This window comes from Hyaloscypha bicolor (assembly GCF_002865645.1).
Source record: "Hyaloscypha bicolor E unplaced genomic scaffold K444scaffold_136, whole genome shotgun sequence".
Lineage (NCBI taxonomy): Eukaryota > Fungi > Ascomycota > Leotiomycetes > Helotiales > Hyaloscyphaceae > Hyaloscypha > Hyaloscypha bicolor.
The window spans coordinates 448,696-476,290 of NW_020194638.1; the positions used below are offsets into that span (position 1 = coordinate 448,696).

Below are 27,595 nucleotides of genomic sequence, written 5' to 3' on the forward strand. Positions count from 1 at the left end.
CATATACAGAGGGTGAAGGCATTGGACCAGGTTCGGTTAAGGAGATTGTGAAAATAGATATGAGTTCTAAGAAGCAAATCAAAGTCGCTTTTCTTGTCTTTTTCGCACGAGAAGATTTTTCTCGAAGACAATATTTCATCCGCTCAATTACGCCATTATTTCATAACCCTCTTTATTCATTCTTTCGAAAGTGACGTGCCATTTTCCCGAAGAACCAGGTCTTACATATAATACGAACGGAAATATTCATACCATTATTATTATTCGCGGCTACGCTTTATCCGCTTCTATCCAGTCTGAAACCTGTCCTGCTTTATGCGGGGGAAGATGTGCGCCTCAGTATTAAAAACAATCCCATCTAATAGGAGGAAGTCTATCGGCGAGAATAGCAAATATAAATACTTCAGAGTTTCGGCCTATTTTAAACAATAACGTCAATTCACGATATATTGGGTAGCTAGGATTCGGGATTGGGCATCTCTTACTAGCCAAAAACTCTCTATATTGTCTCTCCGCACCGGCGGGACCGCATTAACGTTATCAAGAGACGTATAGCCCTATCTATCCTCGAGGATCCCGTACTTTTGAAATGCCTTAAATATCTTCCAGCCCTATTCCCGGTAGATTAGGTCATTTGTAATACGGTATATTATGAAAAGGCTTTCCACAGTCTCCAGGCATTACAAGTTATATATATCCAGAGGCTTGACGATATAGTCTTTCTTCCAGGCAGTCTTAAAGTTACTACTAGAAGGAAATAGTCCCGCACTAGTCATGGGTTATAGAGCGGCGTTATTAGCTTCGAACCAGGCGATCTCAGGCGCGAGCCCAGTTTCTGTAACCGTATATATGCCCCAGTACATCTTTATAAGCTCTCTTACAAGCTATATCTATTAGTCCTTCTCGGCGCCCCAATAATTGGGCAGTCTTCGAGCTCCGGCTACTATAAGGCTGCCTGTTATACCTAGTATAATAGAGCCGGGCAAGAAGTAGACGAGATAATCCATCTTCGGAGACAAGAGGCTCCCGATTTCTTGCGGTAATTCAATAACGAACTAAAGCTTCAAGTATTTCGTCGTAGTAATTATATGCCTTTGGATACTAGCTAAGGCTTGTAATTATATTTCAAGATAGATAGCTTCTCCTGTCTACAAGTACTGCTTAATAAGGTACTCTAGTAGATATAAGCCATGGTAATAGATACGCAAATAGCGGGTTCCGAGCTAGACGTACCATAATAGGAATCGCTACGATTTCCCAGGCGAATTTCCGAAGAGGTAAATCGACCGGTATCTGGGTAGATAAAAATAGGAAGAAGCCCGTCCTATATACCGTTATTATCTAAAACCCTTATAACCTCTTCCGATTTGCGCCAATATAGCTCTTTCCCTATAAAATAAGTTAGATATTTTATCTCTAGCTATAAGGTCGAAGCTTTGGTAGTTAATAAAGCTTTGCTATCAAAATGCAAAGGGATACCGGCTCCGGTCCCCAAGTTAATGCTCGCGTATAGAATCCCAGATCTAGACTTATAGGCGCTGAGAAGGCGATCCGCGAGGTCGATTGACTTGTTTAAATAGACGTAGTCCCGCCGAGAAGAGATATCGGGCAACTGGGTCGCCAGGTAATGTATAGAGAGTAGTCCGCCTAGTATGTGGATTATTGTTTCGAAGGTATTAATCTCCTGGTCTTAGTTATAGGTCAATTTTCGAAATAGCCATTTGCGTACGTCGGATAGTTGGGAAGTCAAGTTTATAATTATTATAGTATTAAGACTATTAATAATAATCTATCCCAGGCCCTGGGGGCTTATCTGTAAGCCTGTTTTCGAAATTGGGTGGAATTGATCTTGGACTAATCTCATATAAAGAATATCTTAGCCCTTATACTAGAAATATTAGTATATTATAAGATGAAGTATTAATGACTGACCCCATATATTCTTTGAGTATGCATCCCAACTCGTTACAAATACTTCCTTTACCTTCTCCCTTCGTATATCCCAGTCCACGGCTCTTGATAGGGGATAGATATCCAGTCTATTTTGAGAACTATTCCGCAAAAGGAGCAGGCTCATAGCTAGGATAAAGAGACTAGTAACTGAAGTGTTCCGTGCAGAGAGTCGGAAGGATCGAAGTTTTCACCGCGCCATTATTCGCACAATCTTAGCATCCAGCTCTGGTTGCTTCTGGCTGGATATCCTTGCTCTCGGTCTTATAGGCGTCATTGAGAGCTTCTTGGAAGATGCGTACTGGAGTGCTTTCGGGTTTTGCGACAACAATGAAATATGCAAGGGATTTGTGGGCTATTATAGAAGGGTTCACTGGCCAAACGCCCAAACCACTCAACCGCCCACTTACGGACACCCCTATCGGTCTGCGACGACTCAACACCTCCTCGTGGTTCAGGCTGTCAACCTATGCTTTCTGGAGTACAGGGCCAAGATTGAGTCAATCAACTATCGATACGCTGTGAAAGCGACGCTTCATTCGAACGCTCGCACAGCGTCACGCGAAGAGGTTTTCCCTTATTAATGATCCTCTACGACTACTTCTCCTCCTTCTCGACGCGCGATAGTACGACTCGTTCTATATATATTGCAGAGGGAAATCGGGATGAATACCGTGGCTTACTCGACTCGTCTACTCTCTTGAGAAGGCTATATAGTGAAGGAATCCTCCTGCAAAGGCAGGCCCGATAATGCGATGTGGCGGATACGAGGGAGAGATCGTGAGAAGGGGGGAGGGGGAGGGGGAGGGGGAGGGGGAGAAGTAGAGGAAACTTGGTATTGTGCCTTCGTATGTCGTCGACGTGCCTGTCTAAGGGAGCTTTGGGCTACCTGGGTTGCTCTGAATGGAATCTGGTAGCCACCTCAACCGGCGAAGGAGGTTTACAGTTATAAGCCGTCGACCCGGTACGTTCGCAATATACTTGAAATGCTTTCTATAAGGTCTACAGGGGCTCTGAAACACCGCGGGACTAGGGACCCGGGCCTGCTCGTAAGGGACGTCTTTTTACCCCTTGTGGTTTTTGGCCCTCTCGCGAGCAGGACTCTATGTATAAATATCCTATAAGCTTAGTACGTCCCCATACCCTTCGGGAGGTCTTTAGGGTTATAGGCAGTAACTAAGGTTACTTGATTTATGCGCGCTGGACATAAATAACTATTAATCAATCAATTAATCAATTACGGACACCCCTATCAAAACACGAAATATTTGTGATTTTATTAAAGTGCTTAATTTTTTCGAAAGCTTCTAGAATAACTAAAGTGAGGTCGTATACCACGAATTTCGACTTGTTTTCTTTGTTTTGTGGTGTGGTTGTGGTATAATTTAATTTTGGGCGGTTGGGGGTTTGGGGGTTTGGCCGGTGGACCCTGCTATTATCTACAGAAGGGAGGCGCCATGGCTGCGGGAATGCTCACCGTCTTCGTAGCGGCTAAAATCCTGACTGGTTGATTGGTGGCAGAATATTCTGCCCTAATTTCCCAGCCAATTACCAATCAATAGCTTGGCTTGGGCGCTTCTATTTGTAGACTGCCAGGATCTCCGCGAACTGTTACTGGTTGACCATCCAGACTCACTGGCGTTACGCTAAGCAAGCTAGGGCGGCCCGAGGATTTTGAAACTTGGATTCCGCTCGGTAAGCAGAACCAAAAATCAGTCATAACGGACCTTGTCCTCCACCCACACACCTTATCCCCGATCATGTGCGTCTATTAAGGACACCTCAAGCTTCTTTAGTTTCTATTAGTTTATTCTTCGTATGCGGTTCTTAACTACTTTAACTTTCACTGGTTTATACTATATTATATTAAGACTTCAAGTTGTGCCTTACGCAAGTACACGTGACTTTTTCCCATTGGTTGGATTAAGCGAGGCGCGATTTTAGCGTGTTTTGGGACCGTATTCTTTCAGGAAGAATGATCAAGCTCAGCTAAGCGTCCTATTCCTGAGCATCTTAAGTCTATAATTGCGGTTGCTACTGCGAGACAAAGTTCCATCGCATCATTTTGGCCTATTAAATCGCCGTCTCGAGCACCTCCACCGCTGGAAAATGACATCTAAACGGAAGGCGAATGACGAACTTTCAGGCCATCTGCCGAAGATTCCAGCGCATGTGGTAGGTGGTCGCACAAAAAGCATTTTACGACTACTGACTGTAACCCTTTCTGTCAGGCGCCTGCCAAGGATATTCCAGCCAGCTCAACAGAAGAACCCGAGCTTAATCCAGGCTCGCATGGTATATATTATGCCGGACTCCCCCAGGCCTCGGCTGAGGCGGTGCCAAAACCCCCCACAATTGCTACTGTTCGGCAAGATCACGTCTATCGAGTACGTGGTCTGCCATGGAAAATCAGTTGCCAACAGATTGGCGACCTAGTCTCAACTCTCTTTAAACTAGAAAGCGACACTTCTGCGCCCCAAATCAGGTCTCTTGCTAACGCCCCTGATGGCCATACGATGGTGGCTACACTGAGTTTTCGAACAATTCCTGCAGAACTCTCAGGCGGCGGTGAGATTGAGCGACATTTTGACATAACAAACTTTCTGGGCAATCTTCAAGCCGAAAATAAAGACATCGGACGTACACGTCGAAGTTATACCCTAACAATTGACGATCACTTCCGTGGCCTCACAATACTCAGTTCTCCACCGCCATCTGATCATAAAGTCGAGTATGTCAATTCGCAAAGTGTATATCAAGCTTGCTAAGAAATCAAGTTGTCTCGCAATATCAGGCCTAGGCGGTCATGCCTTCGGCTCGTTCAAGGAGAAGGGTGGTTCGCGTATGTGGCTTTGTGACTATCTCCCAAACGACCTTGCGACAACCCGAATTATTATCTATGGTTACGAGTCACAACTCTATGGCAGTCAAAGCTTTCAGGATCTTGAGGCTCTCGCCACTACGCTAAGGACATCTCTTAGACGTTTAAGCCATCTAACGGAGGTCTGCGATACCTACCCATTTTTCTCAGTTTGAAGCTAATGTTTGGTTAAAGAGAAAGCCGCTGTTCTTTATTGCTCATAGTCTGGGAGGGTTAATAGTTAAGGAGGTAATGTATAGTATTTGGGATAAGAATCACGCCGCTCATTTTCCGCAGGCTATAATTCAAATGCGCAACGCATCCACTGATGACCCAGATATTTTGAATTCAATTTATGGAGCATTGTTCTTCGGGGGACCAAACCAGGGTATGGACGTCAAATCACTTATCCCAATGGTGGAAAATCAAGTCAATCAGGGGCTTCTACACTCTATTAGTAACGAATCTCAACTGCTCCGGAAACAGACTAGAGATTTTCCCAAGGCCTTTGATTTCCCAGAGTCGAAAATTGTGTGCTTCTATGAGACTGTCACTTCACCAACAGCGATTAAGGTAGGCCTGAAATACTGAGATTTTTCCTCACTGACTGAACTGTATCATAGATAGCAGATAAATGGGTTATGAAGGGACCGGATGCGATCCTTGTGGGCACGGCGTCTGCAACTCATGGTCGTCATTGGGAGAATCAAGCCCACCACATCCAGGCGATCAATCGTGATCACTCGCAGCTAGTGAAATTCAAAGCTAATGACGAAGTCTATGATCGCGTACTTGGCACGTTAGAGGAATTTGCTGAGGAAGCTTTCGCAATGAAGAGGGGTCGTAGGATGGAAGTAGAAGAGCGTACGTTTTAGCAGCAAGCAAATTTTATCAGGTGTTCACTAAATATGATACAGTGACTGCAGATGATTCCGGCACGTAGCCATAATAGAGCCTTCCAAGTTGCTACTAACATTGTACTAGACTGTCTGAAATCGTTAGCTTTCCCGCAAATGCGATACCGGCAAGACGAGGTTCAAGATACACGAGCAGACTCTTGTGGTTGGATTCTTGAACACAAGGCTTACAAAAGCTGGATCGGCGACCAGCATGGTCTCTTGTGGATCAAAGGAAAGCCTGGCTCGGGGAAGTCGACCCTGATGAAACGAATATACAAGGAAAACGCAACTCAAACAAATATTCGGCTTGCATTCTTCTTTCACCGGCGCGGTGTTCAATTGCAACAGACGTCTATAGGGATGTTACGAACAATATCGCACCAACTCATAAGCCAGTCTGCTTCTGCTCGTGCAGTATTTCGAGCTCGTTATAATGAGAAAAAGTCATTTGGACACTGTGGGATAGATTGGGAATGGCGCGATGCAGAACTTCGCCAAGCACTGAAATCTGCTTTAGCAGTTGCGGCCAAATTTCACGCCATTAGCATTTTCATAGATGCTCTTGACGAAGCCAGTGAGAACTCTGCGGAATCCATTGTTGCTTATATTCATGAAGTGAATGAAGAGCTTCAGGGATCAGCGAGGCAAACAAGAATCTGCTTCTCATGTCGTCACTATCCTATTTTCAGCCTTAATATTGGATTTGACGTCTGCATGGAAAAAGAGAATAACGACGACATTTCGGCTTGTATTGACGAAGAACTTTCAAAGCACATCCAAGCGCACAAGCGTCAGTCACGGGAAGATGATATCAAGGTTCTCCAAAGGCAGCTTTCAAGTAGCGCGTCTGGAGTGTTTCTATGGGCCAGTCTTATGGTTCCTATCGTGGCGAAAGAGTATAACAAAGGGAAGAGTCTCAAGCATGTACTAGAGACATTGCAGAGGGTACCACCTAACTTGGGCTCAATTTATGAGCATATCCTCAAGACGCTTATTGACGCTGAAGATCGGAAAGACTCATTACATTTGATGCAGTGGATCTCTCTCGCTAATAGGCCTCTCTCTCTTACAGAGCTCCGCTTTGCACTGGCCTTGGACGACCCCTCAATCCATGACTTTCAGAACTCTGTTCAAGATTCTGAGGATTTTGTAGAGGATGATGCGCGAATGGAGCAATTGATCACTAGCCTATCTGGCGGCCTGATCGAAGTCAGAGATCACCACAGTTCTAACGTCGTCCAATTTATCCATCAATCTGTGAACGACTCCCTTCTTAAAGGCGGCTTTGAATGGCTTGGGCTGAATAGCAGAGCAAATTTTGTTGGGCAAGGTCATCATCGACTTGCGAGGTCTTGTGTGAACTACCTAAAACTTGGAGAGATTCAAGAAGTAAAGCTCCTGAAGTCGCGGCACATTAAAGGAGCTAGGCAAAACCCACCATTCTTGGAATACGCAATACAATCCTGGTTTCTACATGCACAGACAGCAGAAGGAAAAGGCATCGCCCAAAACAATCTTATACAACGATTTGAGTGGCCAAATACCAATTATTTTCATCGTTGGATTGATATGTTCCAAGCGATAGATGGACCTTCTCTTAGCCCACGGCGGCCCCATCTCTTATCAACGTTATTGCATATTGCAGCAGCCTCAAACCTCGAAAGTATAGTACAGGAGCTGGTAGCAGTTAGGCCACTTGTAGAACAGAAGGATTCTCAAGGAAACAGAGCATTGCATTTTGCTGCTCGTTTTGGCCATGATAACGTAATTAGCATACTGCTAAATGCAGAGGCGAACTTGCAAGCTCGGAACCTTAGCGGAAACACGGCTTTGGAACGAGCGGCTTCAGGTGGACACACAAGTACCATAGAACTGTTGCTGAAGAACGGTGCAGATGTAAATTGCTACATGGGCCCTGCCGGAAATGCACTATGTAGTGCTATTTCGGCAGGAAGTTATCTAGCAACAAGGATGCTGTTACAGAACGGGGCAAAGATAAATGTTCAAGGCGGACTGTATGGCAATGCACTCCAAGCAGGAGCCGCTTCACATCGGGGGAGCGAACCTATTATCAAGCTACTCCTCGATAAAGGAGCTAATATTAACGCTCAAGGCGAACTATACGGCAATACACTCCAAGCAGCAGCATATCGGGGGAGCGAACCTGTCGTCAAGCTACTTCTCGATAAAGGAGCCAATGTTAACGCTCAAGGCGGACCATACGGTAATGCACTCCAAGCAGCAGCATATCGGGGAATCGAACCTGTCGTCAAGCTACTCCTTAATAAAGGAGCTAATATCAATACTCAGGGCGGACTATACGGTAATGCACTCCAAGCAGCAGCATATCGGGGAAACGAACCTGTCATTAAGCTACTCCTCGATAAAGGAGCTAATATTAATGCTCAAGGTGGAGAATACGGCAATGCACTCCAAGCAGCAGCTGCTTTTAACGACGGATTTGTCATTAAGCTACTTCTCGATAAAGGAGCCGATATTAATGCTCAAGGCGGACTATATGGTAATGCACTCCAAGCAGCAGTATGTCGGAGAAACGAACCTGTTATCAAGCTACTCCTTAAGAAAGGAGCTAAGATTAATGCTCAAGGCGGACTATATGGCAATGCACTTCAAGCAGCAGTATATTGGGGAAGCGAACCCGTTGTGAAGCTGCTCTTTGACAAATCAGCCAACATTATTGGCCAAGACAATCAAGGCCGATATCCACTTCATCTTGCTCTAAGAGGAGGTCATCGCAAGCTAATAGCTTTTGTCTTATCTAATATCGACATACCAGATTGGAATTACCAAGACCTGCAAGGCTGCTCTGCACTTCATTTCGCTGCCTCTGGTGGGTCGGACCAGATCGTCCAAGTTATCTTGGAGTCTAATGTTGATATCAATCTTTTGGACACATATGGCTGGACAGCACTTCATTGGGCTTGTCGAAACGGCAGCCGCAAGATCGTAGAGATGTTAAAAGGATCTGGAGCGGATTCGAACCGAAAAGATATCAACGGCTGGACACCGCTTGATGTAGCCACGTTTTGTGAAAATGACTCTTTAGTTTCCCTGTTCCAGGATAAAGCGGACCAAGCAGAATCAAAGCAACTTATAACCGGGCCTGGTAAGCGTCGGCACTACTCCTGTAGTTCTTGTTATCATGTAAGTTATGTCTTGACAGCAGCATGTGCATTAGTTGATCAAATAATCTAGCATATATTTGGTAGCCGTCATAATTGTAAGGACTGCAGGTTTTTCAAACTCTGTTTTAGGTGTATCATGGATGCAGCTCGAATACATCCACACGGTCATAGGTTCGAGGTGATAGAAGGCTAAATTTGTAAATGGAACAATGTTCAAAGGTTTTTCACCTTCTTTTCGTTTTGTGTTTGGATCAATGCAGGCATGATATGAATTTAAACATTAGCGTGCCCCTGGCCAAACACCAGGCAATTGAAGACCGAGGGGATGGCTGAACTGGCGTTAGCGGCGACCATACGAAAGATAATTGGGATTTCTAGCCCAGGACCAATTTTGTAGAGAGAACAATTCAAGCATTTCGTGCACTCCACACCCTTAAACCGAATATTATCAAACGCATCCACATCATACGTATCATCACAGATATCCCGCTCAACCTTATTATCCCCCTCTGTTGTTATATACTCGGACTCTAGGTGTAATTATGTCAAAATTCGGAATTGAAATCGAGTAACTTTAGTTCCTACTATTAAATAATATGCAGTAGAGTTGTATTTGCTGTCAAGTTCTTGTTTTCGCTGTCGGTTACTCTTTTTACCATCAAGTGATGTTCTCAGTAATGCACCTGCACCTTTATTTTGGTGTCAAACGTCCCCAATTCTATATTAGAGTTCTGAAATGATAATAGGTGCAATATTAATAGCATCCAAATCGCAACGTCACAAACCATAACGCGAATTCAATCTCCAGCGTAAATAGCTTATCAACAATGCTCCCAATGTGATTGTCTGACAGCATTCCACTCCCCCTTTATTGATGACCTCACAACCCTCTTTAAGCCCAGCTCATTGCCAAAGTATACATCAATCTTTATATACCCCTTTCACTCATTATCTAATCCTCAAATCACCGCTTAGCAATTTTCTCATCCTGAATTAGATTGAATTGAAATGAAATGAACTGTTCCCCCCCGTTCGTCAATACGAGCGATTGATCAATCGCCCCCTCCTATTGATTAATCGGACGCTACGATTGATCAATCGGGGCTAATTACGATTCGGGCTCCACAGTGGGTCCCGATTAATTAATCGATGTCCCGATTGATTAATCGCATAATATTGGGGTTTCGGGGCTAATGGGGCTAAGGGAGCTAAAAGCTTTTACTTACTAGTTCATACTAAATATATCCTTAATTCTATATTCTTCACTTCGCTTAAGCCTTACTTTTTATACTATAATATAGATTTCTAATATTTAATACTAAGTATATTCTTAAGTCTAATTTTCTTATTTCGCTTATACCTCACTTATTTATACTATACCTATAGTATTATATAGTTTATTTAATTTTTTTCTAGGTATTAAGGGAAGTAATAATAGGGGTAAAGATACTTCTCCAGAGCTTCTAGATATATATAGGGCCTTTATTCCCTTATTTTCTAGATATAGTTTATACTACAAGTACTATAAGTACTAATTTACCAAGCATAACCACTAATTTTTATATTTTTTAATTAATTAATTATCTTACTTCTAATATATCTCTTTTAATCCTTCGTTTATCCCTAACCCCGTATATGCCTTATTAGCGTATTTATAAGCGAGTAGAGTAATATTTTAATATTACTATTTCAGGAGCTCGTTTGTCTAGTATCCAGTTTTTGCCCTCCCTAATTACTAAAGAGCCTACTAATAATTAGTCTGCCGAAGACGAAACTATATAGGATTAGAGGCTTGCTAAGGGGGGTAGTAAGAAAATTCTTATTACTAGGAAACATATAGATATTAGATAGTAGCTTCAAAATTCTAATACTCCGTTTCCTAGTAGAATTAAGGTAGAGAAGTGCTACCAGGCTAATATTAAGTATGAATCCTACTTATACGAGCTTTAGAATAATTAAGTATATTATAAGAAGTATTATAATACTTGCTATAATAAGATTCTTCTAGCCCGGTATACTCTTTACTATAATAATGCCTTTAAGATTTTGATTACTATTTATAAGAAATTAATATATATAGGTAAGTATTTCCTTAAAGCTACTAACTTTTATATTAATTATATAATAGCTTCTAATACTATATTTGAGTATATAAGACGACTTTAATATAGCCTATTCCGTAATAATTATACTTGAATAAATACCTATTATACTTATTATAATAAGGAGAAGGCTTAAAAGAATAATATAGAGGTAATACCTATTTAATCTTATTATTCTAGCTAGTATATGGTTCTGGATTTAATAGATTTCCGTATAAGTATTCCCTAAGTTATATAATTTACTCCTATTTTAGCCTTTCCTGTATTTCTTATATTTCCTGTATTTTTAAGCTTTTCTTATAATTTTTGCGATTTTTGCAAAAATTATAAAAATTGCAATTTTTATTTATATTACTTACTAATATTATTATAGTATAATCCGGATAGAGAATATATATAGATCTAGTAATTAAAATGCCATTTTTCCAAATTCGTTTAGATCTATAGGCTTAAGGCTAAAACTATAGACGAAGCTATAAACGAGCTTATTAAATAGCTAAATAATAATGGGTATATTACTATTCTAGCCTGTAATAATAGGGGCGAGTTTAAGAGGAAAGTAATTAAGGTTTATAAAAAGAGAGAAATAAAGATTATTTATAAACGAGCTTATTACCCCTAATCTTAGGACTCTATTAAGGTTACTAATTAAATCTTTAAGAAATAACTACGGGCTATATAAGCAAATACTAGTATCTAATCTTAAATATAATTATTTCCTTTAATTATATAAGTAATTAATACTATGGCTATATTTGCCCTTTCTAAGAATAATATATTATATAAGGTCTGGTTTAGATAAAAGCCACTTACTAATTTCCTGAATTATAAGGAAAGTACTTGCTATATTATAATAAGTATATATAATAGTATATAGACAGGTATTAGATATTATAGATCTAGTTTCCTATTTTAGGTAAAGCTTATAATCGGAATTATATAAGTAATCGGAATTATACGGATTATATAGGATTATATTTCCTAGTTAAGTAAAGTGCTTTGCAGGCTTAGCTAAGTACTAGGGAATATATAGGAAGATACTTCTAGCTTTGGAAAAAGGTATTAATTAGTCTTTTATTAGAATTAATTCTTGGAATTAGTTATATTTATAAGTATTACTCTATAGCTTATTTACCTTAATTACTTATATATTACCCTACTATTATATATCTTATATTCTAATTAATCTAATTTTCGGGAAGTAGTTTATTATAAGGTAGTTAAGCTATTAATAGATAAAATATTAATAGCTAGAGTATTAACTAGAAGAAGCGCCTTTATTATTACTAGGATAACCTAACCGGATATCCAGGGAAGTACCTAGTTAAGTACTCTTTATACTATCTAATTAGGAGAAGGAAATAGAACTCAGATATCCCCAGAACTAGTAAGTAGAATAATAATAATAGAGAAATTAGTAGTAGCTTACTATTATATTACTAAGTTAGAAATAAAGATATAATAGAGAAAAGATCTAGAGAAGCTAGAAGCTTAGATCCATTATTTTAAAGATATTCGGATATCCGGTATAGAACCTGTTATATCCCTGGTAGTACTCTTAGTTTGGAGGGCTTTAAAAACCCGAGAACTATTTACTTACTAGGAAAAGAATATTAAAGAAGCCCAGGACTTCTTCTATTAGGTAGAGTTAAAGTAGTATAAAGATAGCGGAATTATCTAGGCTACTAATATAATAAAGGTTATATATTATATTTCCTATTTTAAGAATATAGCCAGAAATATCTAGAAGTATAGGAAGTAATTAATAAGTATTAATACTATAGATTAGGAGACTTTTATTAAATTTATAAAGAATTTTATTTTAGATCCGGAAAACTATAATAATAATACCCTTACTAAGTTCAAGGATACTAAATAATAGCTAGGCTAAAATATCTAAAGCTTTATATTTTATTTAGATAGCCTATTAGATAACTTAGGATATATAGGTTTACTATAAGAATGAAATAACTTATTTAGTAGCTTAAGGCAGAAAATCCGAAACGAAATTAATTATTAAAGGAATATTCTATAAGAAAGAAAGAAGCTTATTTCTATTATTATAAGAGTTAAGAATAATTTAAACCTATTTACTTAATAGAAATATAATAATAAGCTAATAAGATAATAAAAGAAAAGAAATAGAAGAAAAGAAAAAAGAAATAATAAAAAGAAATAGAAAAGAAATATATTTCTATTATAAGATTTATAAAACCGGAATAGTAAAGATATAGTAATAGAATCTAATATAGTACTTATATTAGAATCTATAAAACCGGATATAATTTACTTTATTTATTAGAAAAAGAATTACTATATTACTACTTGCCCTAATTAAGGGAAACCGACTTACTATAACTATAATAAGTCTAGCTATAAAATATATAAGTACCTAGAACTAAAGAAGCCGGGAAACAAGTATATTCTATAATAATTATACTTATTTATATTATAAAAGGCAAGGCTCCTAAAATAAGAATAATAATTAAGATTACTATTAAAATAATAAAAGATAAATAAAGAATTAGAATATTAGTAGACTCGAATATAGAGGCCAATTATATAAAGAAGAGATTAGCTTTAAATATAGGTATTTTATTAATATTAAAAGTAATTCCCTTATTCTTACTAGAAGAAAAAAGAATTTATTTATATAAAGATTATATTCTTGGAATTATTACTAAGGATATACTAGGAAATTAAAAAGAGGCTAATATATACTTTATATTATATAATTTTGATTTGAACTATATTAATATAATATTTGAATTCCTATAGCTTTACTAGATTAATTTCCTAATTTTTTTTAAAGAAATAATATAGAAATACCAGATTTAATTATAGAAGATTAAAGTTCTAAATATTAGGAAGTTTACTAAAATAGTAAAATATAAGATATATATTTTTCTATTAATTACTTATCCTATAATAAATAGCTAAAGAATTACTACTATTACTACTAATAGAATAGTTATATTTCCTAAGAAATATTAGGACCTTTTTCAAATATTTTTTATAAAAGCTATAGATATATTACCCGACTACTATATAATAGAATATTATATAAATCTGGAATTAGGGTTCTAATTATTATATAGTTCTATATATATTTTATTAGAAAAAGAGCTTAAAATCCTTTAGAAATATTTTAATACTAGCCTAAAAAAGAAATAGATCTATTATTCTACTAGTTTAACTAGTATTTCAATTATATTTATTCTAAAGAAAGGAGGCGGCCTATATCTATATATTAATTACCGGAATCTAAATAGGATTACTATTAAGAACCGAATATTATTACTATTTATTAGTAAAACTATAAATAAGTTTTATAAAATAAAGATATATATAAAGCTAGACTTAAAGAATACTTACTATTAGTTATAAATATAGAAGAGTAATAAGTAAAAAACAATATTTCGAATATATTATAAATATTTTAAATACTATATTATATTCTTTAGACTATTTAATACTCTAGTAATATTTCAGGTATATATTAATTATATACTAATAGGCCTTATAAATATTATTTATATAGTTTATCTAGATAATATTTTGATTTATTTAAAGAACCTAGAATAGTATATAATAATAGTTTAATATATATTCAAATAGTTATAATAATACTAGCTCTTTATAAACTTAGTAAAATACAAGTTTAATATAGAGAGGATAGAGTTTCTAGAATTTATAATTAGCCCAGATAATATAGAAATAGAAGCTAGTAGAATTATAGCTATTAGGGAATAGCTAGTCTTAAAGAATAATATCCGAAAAGTCTAAGTATTTCTGGGTTTTATTAATTTCTACTAGAGATTTATTTATAAATATTTCAGGATAATAAAAGAGTTAATTAATTTATTAAAAACTAGTAGAAATCTATAATATTATTTTAGCTAGATAAATAAGGTAAATAAGGCTTTTAAAGAGCTATAAATTATATTTATAATAATACTAATTCTTTATTATTTTAATTTAGCCTTAAAGATTTATATAGAAATAAATACTTTAGGATTTATAATTATAGGTATAATTTCCTAGCTTTTTAGTAAGAGAATAAAAGCCAGATAATATCCTATTATCTTCTATTTAAAAAAGATAACTATAATTAAAAACAGGTATAAAATATATAATTCTGAGCTCTTAGCTATTATTCTAGTATTTTATATCTAGTAGTATTACCTGATATATATCCGGTATACTATTATTATTAAAATAAATTATAATAACTTGAAATACTTTATAACTAAAAGAAAACTAAATAATTAATAAATAAGATAAATAAAAAAGCTAGCTATCTTTGACTTTATTTTAGAATACTGGCCGGGATATAGTAACCCTGCTAATAGGCTATTAAGAAGGCTAGACTTTATAGTAGATATAGATAAAGATACTTTACTATTTATATTTTATAATAAGCTATAAAATACAAAATAGAAAGCCCTATAAGTAGTAGTAATAGAATATTATACTATTCCTATAATATTATAATTTAAGGCCCAGGAGAAAGGAAATAGATACTCTTTAATTAGTAAGATACTAAGGAATTCCGAAAAGGAAATCTATTTTAGTAATAGAATAATACCGGAAATACTATTACTTGAGTCTATTACTAGTATAGCTAGTTATAAATAGTATATACTACGGATTCTAGCTATATAAGTAGCTAGGTCCGAAATAGTATATAAGGAAAATAGAGAAATACTACTTAAACTACTATTATAGTACTAAAGGCTTGATTTATTAGTATAATACCGGTAGTATAAATAGTTCTTAAAGAAAACCTCTATTAGAGCTATTAAAACTTGGAAACTTAATATATCTGGGTTATTAAGATATTAGGGTACTATCTATATACTAAATAAGCCAGCTTTTAAAGAAGAATTATTATAAGCTAACTATAATAATTCTATAGGTAGGTATTTTAATACTAGTAAAATACTAGAGATTCTTTAGAAGAAATACTTCTAGTAAAATATAAAAAAGAATATAAAAAACTATATTAGAACTTGCCTTATATATTAATAAACTAAAGTAAAGAGATATCTACTATATAGTATATTTAGTTTATTTCCCTTCTTTTCTAAGCTATAGTAAGAAATTACTATAGATTTTATTATAGGGCTATTTCTTTCTAGGTTTTATAATAAAATATATAATTCTATATTTATTATTATTAATAGATATATGAAAATAGTATAATATATTCCAATTACTAAAGAAATCTCGGCTCCTGAATTAATAAAACTATTTATATATTATATTATTAAAGACTTTAGTATACCTGCAAATATAATCTCTAATAAAGAATCTGTTTTTATAAATAAGTTCTAGTTAAGTCTATATTTCTATTTAAAGGTTTAATAATAGCTAAGTATAGTATTCTATCTATAAACTAATAGATAAATAAAGAATCTGAACTAAACTCTAGAATAGTACTTAAGGTACTATATTAGCTACTAGTAAGATAATTAGGTAATAAAGCTTGCTTTTATAGAATTCATATATAATAATTCTATATATTTAATAATAGGAATTTCTTTATTCTATATATTATACGGATTTTATTCTAGTATTAAACTATATATTAAGGATAATATTCCAAAAAAAGAAATACTAGTAATATAGGAAAAAATATAAAGAATTTAAATAGAACGGGAGGTACTAGAGAAGTAATAATAAGAAGTAATAAATATATAGAAAAAGTACTATAATAAGAAATATATTAATAAGGAATTTAATATATATAATAAAGTTATATTTTATATAAAGAATATTTAATAGCTATAATCTAGTATAAAGCTAGTAAATAAATATTTTGGTTCCTTTAAAGTTCTAAAAATTATAGAAATATATAAATAGATATATTATTTAGAATTACTACTATTATATTAGATCTATAATATTTTCTATATTTCCCTCTTAGAACTATAATATTTATAAGCTAGTATTATAGTAGAACCAGAACTAGTTAAAATTAAAAGTAAAAAAGAATTCAAAATAGAATCTATTATAGCCTATAGGAAGGGCAGAAAAGAAAAAGAGTATCTCGTTTATTAAAAGAGCTATTTACTAGTAAATAATATATAGAAACTACTAAATAATCTAGAGAATATAGTTCAAGAATTATAAGAATACTTGAAAAAAAGTAATATTATAATACTATTAGCTAAATAGAGATATAAAAAATAAATGCTTTTATTAGAAAACTATTAAAAACCATATATTTATTTTTAGAAAAACTATATAAAAATTATTAAGAATTCCAAAAACTTCAATTTCTATATTCTATAAATACTTTATTTTTATAACTATTCTCTATTATCCTTATTATTATTCTTATTAGGATTCTCTTAAGAAATAGATAGTAAATTAGTCTATAAAGCTATTAGCTATTAATAAGAAATGAGAAAGAAATAAGCTTATTTAATACCGAAAAATATTAACTATACTATTAAGAATATTTTATACTTATATTAAGCTAGTAAGAATTACTTGACCTATTTCTTAAATTATTAGAAGAATCTATTAGCCTTAAATAATAGCTTTAATATAAGAAGTATATATTATTTAATATAAAAGAAGAATAGTAATAGCCTTTTTTCTTTTAAGTAAAAGATAAGGAAAATACTTATATATATTAATAGCTTAAAGAAGGTAGTTTAATTATATTATATATATTTAAGAAACCTTAAATAGTATTAGAATAGGAAATAAATAAAGGAAATTATAACTTATAGAATTATATTTCTTATTCTTGAAGTAATAGTAATTATATATTAAGTAATTATTACTCTTAATATAAATAAGGTTAGGAAACTTGGTAATATTCTTAGAATATTAAAGATAGTAAAGGCGAATTAAGAATATGGGAATATTGGCTAAACGGGTAGTAATAGGCTAATAAGTACTAAAAGAAGTATTTATCTTAATAGATAAAGAAGTAGAAGAGGGAATTAGAAGGGAACTTGAATAAAGCTTAAATGAAGCTTAAATAAAGCTTAAAGGAGCTTAAAGAAGCTTAAAGAAGGCTTAAAGGAGCTTAAAGAAGCTTAAAGAAGGCTTAAAGAAGGAAGGTAAGGGACGAGGAGAAGCTAGATATGGTATTATGGTTGAGGAAAGGAAAGTTGGTTAGTAGGAAAAAAGAGGCCTTTTTATAATATTCTCTTTCCAAATAGTAATTACGAATTTGGAACTGGCTCTATACCAGGAATATCCAGAAAATTCTAAAGAAGGGATTTATAAACGAACTAGAAGATCGGATTAACTTTTCCAAGCTCTTAGGCCTATAGAGTAATAATTTATTTGCAAATAGAGGCTGAGTTAGGATTTACGAACTAATTAGAAGACCGGAAGAGCTTCCTGCCTAATAGTATATACTATACCCGTACTACCTTTATAAGAGGGAATTGCCAGAGGCAATTTGCGGGTTAGCTGGGCAGGGTTAGTGAACTGTATTCTCAAATCCATTACCTGGCATAATAATAGGGTAATTATAGGGAGTCTTTGGGGAGGACTAATAGCCGGAAAAGTTTCAGGAGATTATTTGTAAAGCTATTCGCAGTTCTCTCAGGCCTCTTGGGGATAAGGGCCCAGAGGGGAAGTTAATGTAATGGATATATGTAATGGCATATGGATAGGTATCAGATATTATAGATCTAGTTTCCTATTTTAGGTAAAGCTTGTAATCGGAATTATACGGGTAATCGGAATCGTACGGATCGTATAGAATCGTATTTCCTAGTTAAGTAAAGTGCTTCGCAGGCTTGGCTAAGTACTAGGGAACATATAGAGAGATACTTCTAGCTTTGGAAAGGGGCATTAATTAGTCTTTTGTTGGAATTAATTCTTGGAATCAGTTATACTTGCAAGCGTCACTCTGCAGCTTATTTACCTTGACTACTTGTATATTACCCTGCTATTACATGCCTCATATATATACATATAGCCTTAGGAGAGAGAGAAATTAATATTAATAAGAGTAGTACTTCTGAATAATTATCTACTATTAAGGTTTAAGAAGAAGAAAAGAATAGAGAGAATAGCTTATTTATTAATAAGGAAGCAGAATAAGAGAAAGTAATAGAGGAGATAATTTTGTCTAAACTAACTAAGAGGATTATAAAGTATATAAAGAAATAGTAAGAGAAGATAGTAAAGAGAGCTAGTACTAAAGCTCTTGAATATAATATTTAGGAGATTATAACCCTATAGATCCCAAAGCAATATTAATTTAGTATAGAAATAGCTCGGATTCTAGTAAGAGTTCTGGAAAAGACTTTAAAGGTATATAACTTATAAGAATATACTTTTGGCTAAAGCTAATTAAAAACAGGGCTACCGGTTAACTATTAAGTATAGTAAGCTTATAATCCTCTGGCCGTATAATACTATTAATAAAGTTGCTTTATAATTAACTTATCCTGATTTGCCTATTACTGGTGCGGCCTATAAGAAAGACAAAATTACCCTTCCCAAAGCAGTGGTAAAGGAGAATAATCGGGGTTTAATTTCGTTAGTTCAGAAGGCTAGAAGGGTATCTGAGAGAGCAAAGAAGAGAGCAGCTATTGAGCAAGCACATGAGGATAAAGCTAGAGAAGGGGAATCAGGTGAATAAGTAGGTATAAGGGTACCAAAAAGGGCTAGGGTAGCTATAAAAGCACCTAGACGAAGTGGGAGGCATGTATAATAAAGCTTGATTTGGGTGAAGTATACTAATATATACTGCTTTTGCCATTCCCGAAACCTCAATATTACCCGATTGGGCAATCGGGGTCCCGATTAATTAATCGGGACCCACTGTGGAGCCCGAATCGTAATCCCCCCCCCCCCATTGATTAATCGGGCGCTACGATTGATCAATCGGGAGGGCGATTGATCAATCGCTCGTATTGACGAACGGGGGGTATCAGAACAAATTCACTACTTCGCAATCACGTCTTTGTAATCACGGAGGGGATGGATGAGAAATTAAAATCCTCAATGAGGAGCGACTTTCTTCTTTACCCGGGGAAGTTGTATCCGTAGCCTCTTTTGGAATGATGAGTTGTCGGCCATGTAGATGCAGGTGTTGCTATGGATAGCTGGCTCTAAGTGGGATTGGGTGTTTTGTTGTAGTCGAATCTCCTGTTGTTGAGTTCTTTTCCGCCATCAAGTCTTCTTTCGCTACCAAATCTTCTCTCATCATCAACCTCGAATAAGTGGCGTAATGGTGTTGCTCACTGGCAAGCAGTTGTGTCGGGGTAAACTCGTTACCGGGCTTTGAATCTCTTCAAAGAATATTTGAGATCTTAAAGACAATACATTTAATGATGGTGATAGTGGGGCTTTAGTAGCACCTAACTAGCCTCATTCTACTCAGTGACTTTCTTATAAAACTGCGAAAGTTCATAACCAATGCCACGGATTAGTGAGATAGAGATTCAGCTCTCTTTTAGACTATTATCACTGTTTCCTTCACCCAGTTCTCTCTCTCTACCTCCATAAATACAGCGCTAGGAATCTTTTGCGTCTTGCTTGTCTCCTTATGCAGACCGAGCTGCGCAGTAATTGAAGTTTCCATGTTCTTCAATGTAGCAATAAGCTCCGGCGATGCGTAACTTGAAGGATCAATATACCAGAGTTTGAGTATCCCGCATCGACGATATACATTGATGCCATTTAGAATTCTACCATTGGCTTCCAACACAAGTAGATACAGCAAACCTGTGCATCCAAGCATCCGCAGGACACTAAAGTGACCTCCGGGTGGAGAAGAGTATCTTTGTGCAATACTTTCTTGGCTTTCCTTCTCGACGATTTCAGAAATATGGCGCTCAAGTTTTGACATCGATGCTTCTGCCGAGACCCATTCCTTGTTATAAAGCCTTGGCAGTCTCCTCAAAGGGCCAGTAATAGTGACACTGCCACTTTTCACAGCACCAAAGGGATCCCATGGGTCAACACGACCGATCTGTATGCTCTCGATTTCTGACAAAGCACCGAGACTATTATCAGTCTTCAAGTCATTTTTAACAACCTCATATCCAACACTGGCCCAGCTCCAGGATGGGAAATCCGGAAAATTCTTACGAAAATCTAGAATATCGTTTGCAGAACGCTTAGGAATGAGCGTTGTGCCTTCAACATGCCATAAAAGCCCCCGAATGAGGTCCTCTTTCCACAGTCCAGCCACATATGTAGGGTTTCGAATCATGTCGCCATACATTCTAGCCAGGCCTGAGATGGCCACGAGACGATCGCTGATCTCTGTAAACCTTCTCGGGGTAAAATCCTCGACTAGGTCGTACCACAAACGAAATGTGTCTGAGTGTGACATCAATGGATAATCCAAGCTGATGGGTAAATGGGATTTAAATCTTTTGAATTTCAGGAATGCCGGTAATTGCCAGAGAAATCCAGATCCAAATGCTATGTCGTCATAATCAGAGTAGGTCAAGGTTTCAGATATTCTGTCTTCGACACGTTCTGTTACACCCCTTTCGAATCTCTGTTCCTCACAGCATTTCCAAATAACTTGAGAAGATGTGTAGTGCAGTAAACGATTGGGGAGTAATCCTTCTTGCATCGTCCATCCCCGGTTACTCCAGGGCCCGTTATATTCGCGTTTACTATCGTCCCATTCTGGTGATAAGAATATTTTTGCTCTATGGTCTTCCGCTAGATCGATGGGATATGCAACAGGAATGTAGTTGAGGTCGCGTTCCTTCAGGAATCCTTTCTTTACAGAACATGAACTGGCAATGACAAGAGTCACTGTTGATCCTCCATAGATTTCATTCATCTTGGAAGCCTCTTCGCTCCACTCGCTACCACCCTGGATGATGCAAAGTGCATCAATCCAAATGTACGAGATTCCCAAAGCTCGAGTGACTAATACCGCGTCTTGAATCGTAGCATCGAATTTGGCCAAAGGGATTCCATTCTTCAAATCATTCATAGTGTCATCGGTGAGTTTCAACGAAGGCTCTCCTCCCCAGCAGTAGCTTAGCGAAAGCCATTCCACGTGTTGGAGATCAGGGAAGGTTTCTACCAGAAAGGGATTCTGAGTTTCATTGCCGACGTGAATCAGGCGTCTGGGCGGTTTCTGGAGCTCTGTAGGAGGCCTGCAAGAGGAATGGCTCTCAACACAGTTTTTCAACCAGCGGGAAGCAATTTCAAATGATCTTCCGGAGCCTGGGTCCTTCTCCATTATCTTCAAAAGAGGAGGCGACTTGTCCTCTTTTATTTGGCCTACCCGGAAAAGTTTTTCGACTGCAGAGAAAAATGAGTTCCATTACACAATTATTAGAGGTAATACTCGCCATCGGGCTCATCCATATACACATCAAGGCCGCATAGTTTAATCAATCCTTCCTTGGCATCCGTATTATAACATACTTCAATTTTGTTGCAGGATGCACGAAAGATAATCTGCAACCCTCTTGCAACTTCTGCATCTTGAACATTGGTTCTCTTAAAGGCTTGAAATATGGCTTCGCAAAGATCACAGTCTTTGCTTGATTTCTCAACCTCGAAAATGTCGCCGTGGTGCTTAACTTCGGATCCCTCATAGTTTTTGAGTCTGTTATCATAAGTCTCGCCGTCGGACAGAGCTTCCTGTTTGTCTCGACATTGCGAAAGGCAGATAAGAAGGAGATTAAGAACGTCCACACTATCACATGTCGCGCAGAGGGGCATTTTCAGTTCTATAAACAGCGATTAATATTGAAGGCAATCGAATAAATATGTTCATTTTCATAAAGTCTACAATTTTGAAAGTAAGGCTGCTGCTGCCTGATTTAGCGCCATGACAATCATCCATTCCGATTTGTGCATGACCGTGGGTGATTTGTAAGCAAACCCCCTCGGATTTCCCAAGTGAAACACTGAGTTTGAAATTTAAATAAATTTGATATCTGTGATATTTCCTACGATTATGGATTTCGCTGCTTATAATGTTATCTTTTAGGTGATTTATATTCTGGAAGACAAAAATTGGCGAGAGTTCATAATTATTTCGGGGATGCTTGGCCACGGCTAATCACAGCCCACCAAAGATCTTAGCGATCCCGAGGATCCGGCGGGGTGACCTGCACTCTTCTCTCTAATGGATTACTGCAGTCTGTATCAATCAGAATGACGACTTTGACAAGAGCAGTCAAGTCAAGCAAATGACTGATATATACAAAGCTGCAACATCGGTCTTTGCATGGCTTGGACCTTCCGGCGACGACAGTGATGTTGCAGTGGATGTTCTTGAGCGAATTGGGGAAGCTGTCATCAAGGCGGGGATGGTGAACCTTAGTCGGGAAGTTATGCCCTGCCTGAAAGCGTGAGGCGGCCGTTCCAGGACCTTTCTAAAGGCATCGGACTCGATTTTCCACTGGTAGCGATAAAGTCGGTCTCGGAAAGGGGCCAAGCTCGGCTACAATACCTAATTTCCGGTATCGATACGGTATCGATACCAGAATCGTAAGGTTAATTATCAGTGCTATCGATAAGGAATCGATTCTCAGCAAGGGTCCAAGGCCTCTACCGAGAATCCTGGCCTCGGATTCTTAACGAATACGAGCTAAATACGAGTAAAGATTTATTCACTTAAGAGTACTTATTTTATACTAGGTTTATAACTTATAAAAATTAAGAAATAAGGAAAATAACAAAAAAAAAAAAATTTAGAGGGGAGTCTCGATTCGTTATCGACACGTATCGATACTGGTTCGATGCGTCAGGTATCGAAGCCGAGCCAGAAAGGGGCTAATGGAATTGAACCTGGATTACACAAGAATTTTCCGTTGCCAGTGCTCTCATTGTCGCTCCTAGCTCAACGCAGCTCTAGTCCCCTGAACTCGGCGCTGGGTTTCACTTTAGGTTTTGACGACATACAAGAGCTGATGTGGGAAGCAAACAGGAAAGACTTCTAAGATTTCGTCCAAAATAGTGCGAGTGGCGCTCCGAACTACCTCATTGGATCACGAATCAGATACCAGAAACAGCGACAGGTTATCATTCTTGGTTGCTTCTACGGCTTGTACCAGACACATCTCAACTTGCGATTAAGATGAACTATGCGAAGGGAGTTCATGAAGTATTCACAGAAATTGCAAAGACTTTATTTCGACACGACGTGACCAATGTTCTCTCATAGTATCGATTTCCGAAGACTAGTTCCGGCCTGCCCTCCGAGGTTCCGGATTTCAGCGCGCCTCATCTAGAACTCCCATTCTCGTACAAGTGCAGAGCGCCTCCCTGGAAGTCTCTATTCAGTGCTTCGGGGCCATCCAGCAAAGTTAAAATTTCGAATGGAAAAGATGTTACAAACTCAGGGTTGTTAACTTTGTCAGGCTCAGTGTGGAAACTTTCGAGGGACTGAGCACCCCTGGAAAGACGAAGACGAAGAGACGGCATCGATGAGCTTGTTATTCAGCCAAATTGCAAATTTCTGGAGCCGAGCACAATATTTTCCATGCCCAGTGTCACACTTCTGAGCTGAGGGGGTTTGGTGATCTTCCTGCGCCGATCAGCAGTGGCACGCATATACACGCCACCGAGCGCAGCTTGAAGGACTACTGGAATACTTGCCAGAAACAAAGGCGAGATATCTGCCTATACTGACGAAGTCAAAGATACGGCTTGGGGGAGCCACTATCTCCCGCAGCAGTGTCTTCACAACTTTCGGCCGTTCATTTCATCAAAAAAAAGGGATATATTGGATTGGCACCAGAATATGCGGTTCCCGGCGATATGATGTGCATGATATTTGGAGCGATGGTTCCGTTTGTGTTGAGGAAGGCGCCTGAGAAGTGGTTCGAACTTGCGGGTGAGACATACGTGCACGGGATTATGGATGGAGAAGCAATGGAAATGGGGTTAGATAAAGAAGACTTCTGTCATTTCTCGTTTGAACCTTTGAAACTAAATACTCTGACTTGTAGTATCCTTTCACTTTAGACTGTTTTTGAATTCTCGTCGATTGAAATACCCATATTGCCATGCGCAATGCGATAACTTGTCTTCACGGCCTCACTCCCATATACCCTCATCTCTTTCTCATAGGCTGCGGTCACACCGTTTTTATACCCACCCGCTTCAGTTATCAGTCTCCCAAGCAAGGCAGAATCCCTCACAGCCGTGTTTGCGCCAATCCCGCCCGCAGGTGTCATCGAATGCGCGGCATCTCCAATCACAGTGACACGCGGATCGTTCTGCCACTCCGGGACGCCAGATGGAGTGGAGCAAGTAATCTTCCAGAACGCGGCTTCAGACTCCACCATCTCGTCGAAAAGGGGCTTTAGGCTAGCGTGCCAATTCGCCGTCAGTGCTTTCGCGATCTCAGCTGCTGGTTTCCCAATGATGGAATAGTCATCATTTGGGGCCTTGATGGAGCCTGGAGGACCTCCCATGGTCCAACCAAATTGAACATTGGGGTCATCCATTTCCCCCGGTCGGACATTCGTCATAAGGAAGACTCGTCTGTCCGGATTGGAGTTGTCGACGATTCGCCAAACGCCTTCCCCCAGGCCTTTGAACGCTGTGCTTGGTGATTGGCCGTGGATCCCTCGAGCACCAGTGTCATAGACTTTCAACATTCCTTGAGATACCTGTTTTGCGACTTTGGAGTGGATACCTTCCCCACCGATCAGCATATCTCCCTCGACGGATTTGGAGCCGTCTGCAAAGACGGCACGGACACCAGAGCCTGTCAATTCGTAGCCCGTGACATGGTGAGACCATTGAATGTAAGATTCGCAGCCGAACATGAAGAGTTTGCGCATATTGCCCCTTGATATCCCAATGATCTTTCCATCGCGGGAGGCGAGGTTGTTAGTTCGGCCCTTTGGTTTCTCATCTATAACGTCTTCTCGATTCCCATCCTTCGGCGACTCGGGACGAGCAGAAGCCTTCTCGCCCGTTATCGCGTCAACGGCCGAAAATCCACTCCCCCCGGTCTTGCCACATGTGTCCCAGAAATTTTGGAACTGCTCTGGTCCGAGAACTGACTCAATGGCATCCAGTCCTTCTTCGGAGAGTCGTAGCCTGTATCCCTGTCCTCGGAAGGAGACCGAGGCATCCCTCTCAAAAATCTGGAAAGGTATGGAGGCACGGTGGAGAGATTGTGCAAGCAGAAGGGAGGCAATGCCCGCGCCAGAGATGAGGATTGGTTTTCGAGTGCTTGCAGCCATGATAGTAGTGAGATAAAATTGATGATGAGAAAAGATTTGAGTATCCTACTACACCCTGGCCTTATTCTAAGTATGAACTTGAATGAAAGATCCGGAGTAAAACACTGAAGTCAGCTGAGTGGAGAATGATTAGAAATAAAAAAAAGCTGACGTAATATGCCCAAAACTCGATAACCGAAGTCCCGCACCAAAACACGTCCCGCACCAAAACACGCGAAAAACACGTTCAACACCACCACCAAAATGCGCGATAAATTCATCAAATCAAGTCGTATCGATAAGGCAGTAGCCGCAATTCAAAGAGGGGAGTTTACTCATTATACTAATGCAGCTAGGGAGTTCAAGTGTGACCGTAGCGCTGTCTCCAGACGAATCCGTGGCCTCACGAAGTTAAAGAAGGAAGCGAATTCATTTTGGTACTAATGTTTGACTATCGAGCAAGAGGAGTATTTAATTCATCGAATTAATACTCTTACTAATCGAGGAATGCCACCGACCAGTTATATTATCAAAAACCTTGCGGAGGAGATTAAGGGAGGGCCGCTAGGAAAGAACTGGGTTGGCCAATTTGTGAAGCGTCACTCCATTAGGCTAAAGAGCCTTTATTTACGAAATATCGATAATTTACGTACTAGCGCTGAGTACGCTCTGATGTTCCAATTGTTTTTTAGCGTGGTTTGTTGCTTTATTATTATTATTCTGTATATGTATTACTTGGGTATCTGCTGACGTATATCTGCTTTACTAGCTCGCAATGGTAATTGAGAAATATCGAATTACGGCCGAAAATATATATAACTTTGATGAAAAGGGGTTCTTGATGGGATATGGGCGATCTTTGAAAAGAATTATGACCAGAGCTACTCTGGAATCGGGTCGAATCTCCAAGTCAAAGCAAGATAGAAGCCGCGAATTCATTAGTATCTTAGCTTGCATATCTGTAATCGGAAAATGGATACTACCGCTTTTAATATATCAAGGCGAATCGGGGGATCTTATGAGTACGTGGGTTAACGAAGTTACGACTGATTCAAAGGCTTATTTTACGGTTTCGTATAATAGATAGTCAAATAATATAATTGGGCTATCTTGGCTTCAAAATATATTTGAATAATATACCAAACTACTACGTATGACTCAAAAACGTCTTCTTATTATTAATGGGCATTCAAGTCACGTTAATATGGCGTTTATTAATTAGGCTAATTAATATGGTATAATTTTATTAATTTTATCCCCACATATGACTCACCGGCTTTAGCCCCTTAACGTCGGACTTTTTCAACCATTATTGACTATATACTCTTGGGAACTTGATATAATAATGAATGAATCGGGCGGGCTTATTGGAATAAGTAAAAGCTTCTTTTGGCCAAAATTTAAGAGGTCTTGGGACAAGGCATTTACGGAAAAGAATATCCAATCGGCATTTTGCAAATCAGGGATATGGCTAACCGATGGTAGTCTTATT

The 27,595-nt window shown here is 37.7% G+C and overlaps 10 protein-coding genes across 10 annotated transcripts; 7 read left to right on the forward strand and 3 right to left on the reverse strand.

The window, feature by feature from the left end:
* Nucleotides 1-287: 287 nt before the first annotated feature.
* On the reverse strand, nt 288-2,077 carry K444DRAFT_646353 (glycoside hydrolase family 47 protein; the record flags this gene model as incomplete). The annotated part of the gene is made up of 9 exons (XM_024885190.1): nt 288-416; nt 486-557; nt 711-768; nt 808-884; nt 945-1,033; nt 1,234-1,324; nt 1,358-1,416; nt 1,480-1,689; nt 1,933-2,077. The coding sequence occupies 9 exons, from the start codon at nt 2,075-2,077 to the stop codon at nt 288-290; spliced, it is 930 nt and encodes a 309-aa protein (XP_024730815.1).
* Nucleotides 2,078-3,962: 1,885 nt separating this feature from the next.
* K444DRAFT_570403 (uncharacterized protein) lies at nt 3,963-7,209 on the forward strand (the record flags this gene model as incomplete). Its single annotated transcript, XM_024877265.1, has 8 exons — nt 3,963-4,125; nt 4,182-4,681; nt 4,728-4,953; nt 5,006-5,059; nt 5,108-5,383; nt 5,434-5,674; nt 5,728-5,745; nt 5,795-7,209. Coding segments are annotated over exons 1-8 (2,796 nt in total), but the record flags the coding sequence as incomplete, so codon positions are not given.
* Nucleotides 7,210-7,782: 573 nt separating this feature from the next.
* K444DRAFT_474229 (ankyrin) lies at nt 7,783-8,157 on the forward strand (the record flags this gene model as incomplete). The annotated part of the gene is made up of 1 exon (XM_024872918.1): nt 7,783-8,157. A coding segment is annotated over one exon (375 nt), but the record flags the coding sequence as incomplete, so codon positions are not given.
* Nucleotides 8,158-8,556: 399 nt separating this feature from the next.
* On the forward strand, nt 8,557-8,742 carry K444DRAFT_513330 (ankyrin; the record flags this gene model as incomplete). Its single annotated transcript, XM_024873510.1, has 1 exon — nt 8,557-8,742. A coding segment is annotated over one exon (186 nt), but the record flags the coding sequence as incomplete, so codon positions are not given.
* Nucleotides 8,743-20,280: 11,538 nt separating this feature from the next.
* Nucleotides 20,281-22,659, reverse strand: K444DRAFT_570416 (HET-domain-containing protein). The gene is made up of 2 exons (XM_024877266.1): nt 22,264-22,659; nt 20,281-22,213 (listed from the first exon to the last, which is right to left on the reverse strand). Exons 1-2 carry the CDS (start codon nt 22,637-22,639, stop codon nt 20,394-20,396), a joined length of 2,196 nt encoding a protein of 731 aa, XP_024730819.1. The 5' UTR covers nt 22,640-22,659; the 3' UTR covers nt 20,281-20,393.
* Nucleotides 22,660-23,049: 390 nt separating this feature from the next.
* K444DRAFT_540157 (uncharacterized protein) lies at nt 23,050-23,277 on the forward strand (the record flags this gene model as incomplete). The annotated part of the gene is made up of 1 exon (XM_024875685.1): nt 23,050-23,277. A coding segment is annotated over one exon (228 nt), but the record flags the coding sequence as incomplete, so codon positions are not given.
* Nucleotides 23,278-24,637: 1,360 nt separating this feature from the next.
* On the forward strand, nt 24,638-24,829 carry K444DRAFT_482375 (uncharacterized protein; the record flags this gene model as incomplete). Its single annotated transcript, XM_024873022.1, has 1 exon — nt 24,638-24,829. A coding segment is annotated over one exon (192 nt), but the record flags the coding sequence as incomplete, so codon positions are not given.
* On the reverse strand, nt 24,816-26,213 carry K444DRAFT_618383 (putative zeaxanthin epoxidase, chloroplastic). Its single transcript, XM_024881308.1, has one exon. It carries the CDS (start codon nt 26,122-26,124, stop codon nt 24,889-24,891), a length of 1,236 nt encoding a protein of 411 aa, XP_024730822.1. The 5' UTR covers nt 26,125-26,213; the 3' UTR covers nt 24,816-24,888.
* A 132-nt stretch (nt 26,214-26,345) lies between these two features.
* K444DRAFT_618384 (uncharacterized protein) lies at nt 26,346-26,944 on the forward strand. The gene is made up of 2 exons (XM_024881309.1): nt 26,346-26,765; nt 26,873-26,944. Exon 1 carries the CDS (start codon nt 26,368-26,370, stop codon nt 26,545-26,547), a length of 180 nt encoding a protein of 59 aa, XP_024730823.1. The 5' UTR covers nt 26,346-26,367; the 3' UTR covers nt 26,548-26,765; nt 26,873-26,944.
* Nucleotides 26,660-27,248, forward strand: K444DRAFT_132070 (uncharacterized protein). Its single transcript, XM_024870460.1, has 2 exons — nt 26,660-26,765; nt 26,873-27,248. Exon 2 carries the CDS (start codon nt 26,879-26,881, stop codon nt 27,188-27,190), a length of 312 nt encoding a protein of 103 aa, XP_024730824.1. The 5' UTR covers nt 26,660-26,765; nt 26,873-26,878; the 3' UTR covers nt 27,191-27,248.
* Nucleotides 27,249-27,595: the final 347 nt, after the last annotated feature.